This window comes from Camarhynchus parvulus, chromosome 3 (genome assembly GCF_901933205.1).
Source record: "Camarhynchus parvulus chromosome 3, STF_HiC, whole genome shotgun sequence".
NCBI lineage: Eukaryota > Metazoa > Chordata > Aves > Passeriformes > Thraupidae > Camarhynchus > Camarhynchus parvulus.
This window is the reverse complement of record NC_044573.1, coordinates 33370121-33378989: the sequence shown is the minus strand read 5'-3', so window position 1 is coordinate 33378989 and position 8869 is coordinate 33370121. Positions and strand designations below refer to the sequence as shown.

Here is an 8869-nt window from a genome sequence, read left to right as displayed (position 1 = left end):
TTGGGATTCAGACAGAATGGGGAACCTACTGAGCTTTTCACCACGAAGAGAGCATTGCTCACCCCAGGCAGGCTGGCACCCTCAGTCACCAGGAGGGCAACAGACTCCCAGCTGTGTTTGCCCCAGCTCCAAGAACTAAGCTGCATCTTTCCAACATGGAGAATAACTTCTCTCACCTTTAAAAGCCAGACTGTAGCACCAGATAGCCCAAGAGATAAAGCAGCAGGACAGCCCCAAGGCAGTGGGCTGTGGCAGCCATGGAATGTTCCCACTGCTCCCAAGGCAAGGGGAGAGGGGGTTTCCCACTGCAGCCTCCTCTCAGTGTGGCAAGGGCCCTGGGTTCACACCTGGCATGACACCGCCCACCTGGCGCTGCAGGGATGGAGGTGCACGGAAACCCAGCCTCCATGAGGTCTCACCACATCTGCAGAAGTCGTTCCAAGAGCTGTTTGTGAGAAATAAATGAGAAAGAAGATTATAAGCGTTCTATTTTTGATTGCTTGCTTTTTGGGTTTTTTTTTTAACATTTATTGGGATGTATGTCTAATGCCTAAGATTAGTATTTCATTTTTTCCTCTGAATATAAATACATTGCCAATGGATATATCAGAAATACACAATAATGCAACTATGAGTTATTTTCCTGCTGGGGCAATGCTAATGAATATTCTAGCATTGAAAATGGTTTCACTGGCTTGTAAGATATAAAACAGCAAGGAACTCACTAGAGACCCCACAAGCATATGTCAATAAACTTAAATTATTCACAAGCACACAAGCCTCCTAAGATACCAGCTTCCCAGCCCCCTTTCATTTCCTGACTGTTCCTGACTCCCCCACATTTTGAGCAAAGTCAAAGACTAATTTTCTGTCTTCCTCAAGCCCATCAAATTTTTGCAGAAGCCAAATAATCACATGAAAAACATTTAGTTCAGATAAAAACTAAATATTTTATTGGCTAATACTTCATATATCCAATTGACATGTATTGCAAAGTGCAACAGTAATACAGGACAATTGTATCTAAGACCATAAATACGTGGACATAAATGACATTTTACAGAGTGCTCTAGCAATGAGCTCAGACACAGCACTGATACAGTGTGCTCTCATTCAGAATGATGCTGTTCTTTGTTTCTCCCCTCTACATCAATCCTGACAATATTAACATCTGTAACAATCGCTAACCACTCTCATTTTGACTCTTCCAGTGTCAAAGTGCCAAGCTCTGCAGGGTGTTACAATAAAACAGAAGGTCCTAATCCCCACCAGAAGTCCTTTAGCCAAAATTCATATCAATGTTTGGACTTAAAAAAAAAAATATATATATATAAGTCCAGGCATCTGATGTCATAAAAAGATTGTGATTGTTGTATTTCGTGTCCCTTTTTATTATAAATCCATTTGGCATGCTTTATAACAGCCTAGCCTCAGAAATAATTATTTGATGTTGCTGTAGATGTCATATATGCCCTGTGCTTTTACAGCACTTCTATTGTAATTCAACATTAATTATCTTTCCAATTTATGTACTGCATAAAGCTGCAATATGAAATGCTCACATTTTACAAATGAGAAAATTGAGCTCAGCTCTGTCTGCTTTAATCCCATTTTACTTTTATTATAATTCAATACCAGAATTCTTCTCCTTCTTGGCTGAGTTATTGACACTCTGAAAACACATAAGGGAACTATCTTCTGCATAGACAAGATACATTTATTATTTTCTTTTCCAAGAGAAGACCTCCAATTTCTTTTTCAATACCATTTAGATATACTTTCCTGCCTTATGATCATTACTGAATAGCTCATAAGGAAAACTGAGGTGACAGAAATACTAATAGAACAGCATTTACCAGTTACCATAAATGTAGACACTACAAATATCTAACTGCTGGAAAATGGTAAGTGTGAAGCAGATTACAAACACAGAAAGAAGGTGATACCAAAACTGTGGTCGAAGAATGGAAAATACCTTCTTATTTAGAAGCTGAGTGATCCAACACATTCCTTAAATGTTGCATGTCAAAAATATCATTCAAAGTTTTACTGCTGAGTACCATAATAAAAAAACATAAAAGATAAAATATCTAGAGAGCATAACATATAGAAATGGAAAATACATATACAAAATTGCGTTCTGTATTTATGATGGAAAGAATATATGGTGAGTTTCACAATGAGGAACTTGATTTTACTGCTTGTTTCGTTTAGCTGCTGTCAATAGCTGCAATCTTTGTGAGCTACTGGATTTGACCTGGTGGATAATGCCACCATCTCAAAGCACCTCACAGTTCTTTTTCATCCTGAATGTGCTAAACTGCTTGAGGAAGGTACAAATTCTCCCTTTCTCCAGTGACATGAGGTCCAGCTTTCTTCCTTGGTACCCCACCACATAATTTTTAACAGAATCAAACTTGTAACACACAGAAAGCTGCAGAAAACAAATCAGCTGACCCTCACACTCACAATTCTAATATTCATTCTTTAATGCCCATCACTAGCTGGTAAATACTGAGTATCTGAATATGCCCTGGGAAGAATGTGCAGATGAAACAAAAGGAATTTTAGAGCATCACCTATAAAATATTCCCTCAGATAGCTAAACAGCCTCATTCTAAATATCATTGCTGGTCAAAAGGTCTATTTTTCAGAATATGTTTAAGAGCAGCCTATTTAGTGTCTTGAGACAGGATTTCCTCTTGACCTGTTTTGGAATAGTTCACTGAACTTAAAGTGCACAGGCTGGCTGTTAGTGATCTATTAGTAATTCAGACAACCTATTTTAACAGGAAGTAGTGCTCCAGCTTCAACACCATCCTTGACCAAAGGCTTTTGAACTGTATGGCTTTTAACTACAATAGCTTTGTTTGTTGCAACCAGACAGTGCTCTAAGCTGCAGTCTACCTTTAATCTAGGCTTTGGAGAGTTCACAATTAGGGGCTGTCTGAGGTTCTAGCCTGATTCATGGCTAAAAACCACAGATCAATCTGTGGAGCATCTGAATTCTGAGTTGACTGTAGTCCATAGGCAATCCCAAGGGTTATTGAGAAAACCCAAGAAGAAAGATCTGTGGAGGCACTCAGTCTAGTGACCATCCCCAGTAGTCACAGAAGCAAAGATAAAACTCTACTTTGTTTTAATTGGTGCTTAGTGCATACCACAACAGAGGTATGGTAGTGGCCCTTGGGGTGAAAGCAATTGAGATTCCTGAAGCACAATTGGTGTTTCTTAAACAACACCCAGCCTTGAAAATTATACATAAATATTAATCATCTATTGATCCAAATTCCTGTCTGCCCAAGTCAAAGAGCTACCATTCACTGCTCTGGCAAAATACAAACAGATTTACCTTTATGGAAAAGAATCAAGCCAACAGCATCATGAGTCTCCTGAGCTTTAACACTCCCTGGCTGGAAAGTGTGCCTTGCTGCAATGGCCTGGATCTGCTCAGCTCTTGGTGAGAATCCAAAGAATGCAGCTATCTGCTTTACAGTGGCACTCAGGTTCTGAAAGCAGTACAGTGAAAGCGAGATGTGCAATATGCTTCCTCTGAAAAAGGGAGTCACCCACTTGGGATGTGCATTTCCATCATCTACTGATTTCATTCACTGTTTTCTGTGTCGCATTTCTGTTTTCTGGAACTCTGCTTCTGTATAGCCAGACTCAACTTGTCACGAAAATCAACTGGATTTTGCTTTTTCAGAAATCTGTGCCATTTCCTTTTAATTTCAGCAGATTTCAAGGAATGGGCTCAGATGTGTTTTGGCTGTCAGTAAACAGCATCTACTGCATCCCTTTCAGGTCTTCATATACTATGACCATAATATTCTTATCTTCAACATGTTTGTTCCAGGTGACTTCAGGATCAAAACAGGATCCCCAGCTGACTGTAAAGAAGATAAAAAAGCATTGGTGTGATCTTTCTTTCTAACTGGGTACATTTTTTCTGTTCAACTGAAGAATTGCCTTCTGTTGCCTGTTAGTTACATCAATGCAGACAAAAAGAACAGCCTGTCCTTTCCATGGTACTGTCTGTACAGGAGAATGACAGAGGCTTCCTCTGAACTTCTCTAGGTAAACAGTTTGCACACATAAACATTAATCTCACCATGTCCTTCCCTTCTGTGACTATACTGTCCTGTAAACATCTTTTAACAGACAAAGCCAGACATCTAAAATATGGGTTGCTAATGAGATATTTGGCCTAATGTGGAGAAACACAAAAGAAACAAACTGCCATTTTGTTAATAACACTTTGAACCTGCAGCATTCCCTCCAACACTAAGTGGCAGAATGTTGACCTAATGCCGTTGTCCAGCTGCCATGCAATTCCCTCACCCTCTGCTGGAAGAACAAATGCCCAGAAGCAAAGCATCATTTGGACATTCTCCCCTTCTGGCATTCAGCTGCTCCTTTACTGTGACATACGGCTATCGGGAAATTTATTATGGCACAGCTGTTTTCCCACTGGCCCCATTCAGTTGTTTTTAAAATATTTTTTCTGTTGCTTTTCCAGCTACAATCAGTATCTGTAAAAATACAGATCTGTCATGAATCCTGAAAAGAACTCATCCCTGGAGCTGTAACTGGGGACATTTTGTGTTCCATTGTTATGGCAATGGAAAAATGAAACAGCTGTATCTTTAGGGTTTTGAAACAACACTACTATGTGGAGTGGGAGAAAGAGGCCAGAATTTTAGATCACTCATCTACCCTGGCAACCAAAGTGAGAGTATAACCAAACATTTTGCAACCAATAACATAGTGGGAGTATAAAATATTTTATTAATAAAGGCATGTAGAACAAAATTATAACATAATCATAATAAAGACCTTACCACGACTTCTAAGGTTTGTTTATGTCATGAAGCAACTGTAGAGAGACGTAACTGGAAAGATAGTAATATTATCTTTGAATAGTATCCCATAACTACCTGGGAAGTATTAAGGAACCATTTGCCAACCTCCTGCCAGGAAAAGCTCCTTTAGAAAACCACAGCTATTACAATCATCTCCCATTTTTCAATAATTTTCTTGAAATCCTTAAGAGACTGTAATCCTCAGAGAAGCATAAACACTGCTGAAAACACATTATACACATTAAATATTTTTGCCAGATACATTTTATTTTTTCCTGCCTCATGCAGGAAAAAATGACAATAATACATGGAAAAAAATCTCTATCCCTTAACTAATTCTTTGTTTCCTCTGTGGTGCATCTTGGAAGTGCTACATATCTGCCACTGCTCAGTGACCAAGTACCAGAAACACTCCAGTTTTAACCTCATGAGTCTTTGCTAGGGGACAGCCAATGTCCCAGAGACACTGCTGCCACATTCATTCCCATCATGACTGTGAACAGAAAAGAGTTGCATAGAAAAGGAAATCCTGACACTCCAGCAATTTCAGAGCCTATGTCCCTGCTTATGTCAACTCCAGCATCCCTGAGGCTACTGTAAATTGTAGGGGATGCTAAGAGAGCCCAAGTATCATGAGACTCCCACTGTTTCCAAATTGTTTTCCCTTAGTGCCACCTGCTTGGATGCAAAAAAAGAATATGGACCCAGAATTAGTCTTGCACACTGATACTGTCAAAGAGATGAGGCTTGTTCTTGGAAAAATAAAAAACCCACTATAACTTTTCCTTGAAAATAGACTTGGGGAGGTGATTGTAATTCAGATGCATTATCAAAATCCTTAGAAATGGCATCTATTTTATCCTCTTCAGAATTAAACAGAAACAGAAGAGAGAACATGTTTTTTACACAGGTGCAGCAATGATTTGTAAGAGTTTCCTGTGTGAAAGATCAGAAGGCATTAGTCATCCGAATTATCTTCTTTTCTATTTTAGGAGAAATAGCCTTACTTGCTGCATGACTTCATTTTAATAACTTTTGTAGAGGAGTGCAAGAGAGAGAAAAAAACTGTTTTAAATGGACAATTTATTTTCACTAAAATTATATTTACCTGGATCTCCACATTTAATAAAATTAGTTCTGTGCTTACATGTATACTCTGGACAGTTGTAAATATCAAATAATTTAGATAAGCCATTTCATACCTGCACTAAGAAACCCAGAGAACAAAACAAAACATGTCTGAGGTTTAAATAAGATGTCAGAGCCTTCTCATTACAAAGCTTAATTCAGTCTAATAGTCATCAAATGACAACACCAAAGCACTCAAAAGTTTATAAGCAAAGTAATGTTTTCCATTAATGAGACCCTCAACAGCTTTGTAGCTGTGACCTTCCTGAATCACTTCTAGAGGCAGAACTGACTCAACAATGCACTTAATATTTTTTTAATATATTCATAACATAGCCAGTGGTAGAAATGACGGGACCTTTGCTGTCTTTTACACAGAGACACATAAGATTCTGGGTAGCAGAAGTAAGGAATTAGCAAGAAACTCCACTCATTCTGCTGAGGGAAGTGTCTGCCTCTCTCTGCTGCCCTGGGTCAAGGGCAAAGCAGAGTCGCCTATTCAATGTCACTGCCAGTGCATGTCCCCAGCTGTGCCTGTAGCTGTGTCTGTGAGGTACGTGCCAGAACAAGTGCTAGAAGAGCTGCTCCCCCAGACACCTGCATCCCTCCCCACCCCTGGCCCTCTGGAAGGCATCTTGCAGTAAAGCCTCCCCCATGCTGCATGCTCCCCTATGCTGCATCCCGTTCCAGCATGAGCCTGTGGCCACTTCTGGAGCTGTGCCACCGAGCCAGGTTCCCCAAGGCTTCCGTGACTCCCCTTTGCCCAAATGCTGCTCTGACGACTGCTGGCAGGACAGAGCAAGGGCACGGGGTGTTCCCCTTGACCCCCAGCAGCCTCCCCGTGTCCTGGTCGGGAAGTGCCCCCGCGATGGAGCTGTGGAGCTGACACTTTTATTTCTGCCTGGTGGTACTATGGCTTGGTGGGTCCAAGTGTCACATCAGGGGGCAAGAGGGAGCCCAGCCATTTCTAGTTTCAGACTGGGGCAGGTAATCTTTCCTTTTCATTCTTTTTCCTCTAGTCTTGCCTTTTTTCACCTGGCACACAGGCTTTTCCACCAGAGTGCCTACCAGGTAACAAGGTGCCGCATTTCTCAGCAAACCATAGGGAGCAGTGTACCTCCTTTCCTACTGAACATCTGGCAGTGGTCCTTAGCAAAATATTCTCCTGCTGAGCTACCACAAACTGCTCGACCTTAACAGTGTGAGAGCCCTTTTTTTCCTTTATCTACTCATCCTTTGGCCTGAGCGGGAGAGGTTTACTGAGTTACTAAACGTCAGAGACAACCCGTATGATTTCTCCACACCTGAACTCTTCCAAACTGTGAGAAATAACAGCCAGGGCCAAGATATGACAAACAACCTCTGTGTAGGGTCCAGCAGGAGTCTGGACCCAAACCCAAGGGATTACGGGCTCCTTAAAACAAAGATGCATATTTTACATTTTGTGCCTGCTCCTTTTTTATTTGGCGTCCTACAGTTCAGTGCTCTGCCTCACAGTTGCTATAAGTTCACCCTATACACTACAGGAGTACTTTTTAAGCCCCGAAATACACTACAGTTTCTTTCCAGATCAGAACTTGCCAAACAATGCAAATTCTATCTGCTAAATGAGACCCTGTCCCAGGACCCTCTCTGGTTAGAGCCACAACTGCTACAATGATAATGCAATGAATTCCTTTCTTGGATCCATGTTTTCTCCAACAACCCTAAGCCTCTGCTGCTTGGGTTGATCCTGTTCACTTAAAATCCTCAGAGCAGGAATTACTTTACTACAAAATCCCACTGAGTACAGGCAGTACTTGCAAACCCACCCAGCCAGAGGAAAAAGAGAATTGGAAAATTAATCTCCCTGTAAGAATGAGCAGCAAAAATATTATATCTAATCTTATAAAACACTAGCAGAGGGGAGGAAAACATCTTACAAAGAAAATTAAGTCCCTATTAAGGAAAATCTGAAGAGTTGTTATTTTGGCAGTAAAGTCAGTCCCATAATATGAGTTAATAGCAACATGAATAATAGAAGACAATGAAAATGCAAGGAATAAGATGACTATGTCTTTACAAACAGACCATGTGAATCTGCTTGTAGATAGAGCTAGGAACTTATAGACAGGGAAGCAACAGAAGAAACTCCTAGTCCTAGAAAATGTTACTATCAACACAGATTGTTGCTCAGCCAAGGCCACGTTAAATTCCTGATCCTAAAGAAAAAGAACAAAGACTTAATAGAATTATGAATATGTTTTTCTTTCTTTTATGTCATGAAAGGGGGTTGCATACTCAAGGGGAGCATAGAGCAGGTGATTTAGGAAGTCTGTGCCTTTCAGGTACCTCAGCCAATGGGGAAAAGAAAGAGGGAGATGCAGTCAGGAACTTAGGATAAAAAGGGGGCTATATCCACCAACAATTTGAGAGAACCCATGGGAAATGCCCATGGCCTTTATTCAAATAAAGTTACAGGACTCCTCCGTCTCCTTTTTAGACACAAACCTCTGGCATCACACATTAATTTTCCTGGCACTTGGGAGACACACTGATTATTTATTTCAGAGTTGCACAAACCCGAGTGCTCCAAGGTATTCCACAAATGAAGCATGCCAACTACCAAAAGCTTTTACTATTTATACAATTTAGCAAACTAAGGAATTAGTATTCATTGCCTACAAATGGCACAGTTCTCTTATTAATTAATCTTCCCTTAGTAAATGATTGCCTCTTTTCTCATGTTCATCAGTCAACATGCTCAGTCTTCCTCTTCTTGTGGGTGGCTGGTTCTCTTGGGTCCGTGGCCGTGAGTCGGTGGTCACAATCTGCCCCTGCCAGAAATTACCTTTTACCCAGTCAAGCTGAGTTTGCTTTATCAGTGTCTTCCTTATCAT

General features: G+C 40.6%; 1 protein-coding gene across 1 annotated transcript; it reads right to left on the bottom strand.

Moving 5' to 3' along the window:
* Window positions 1–2480: 2480 nt before the first annotated feature.
* SULT6B1 (sulfotransferase family 6B member 1) lies at window positions 2481–8869 on the bottom strand. Its single transcript, XM_030944734.1, has 5 exons — window positions 8821–8869; window positions 4545–4668; window positions 3791–3886; window positions 3353–3456; window positions 2481–2533 (listed from the first exon to the last, which is right to left on the bottom strand). The coding sequence occupies exons 1-5, from the start codon at window positions 8867–8869 to the stop codon at window positions 2481–2483; spliced, it is 426 nt and encodes a 141-aa protein (XP_030800594.1).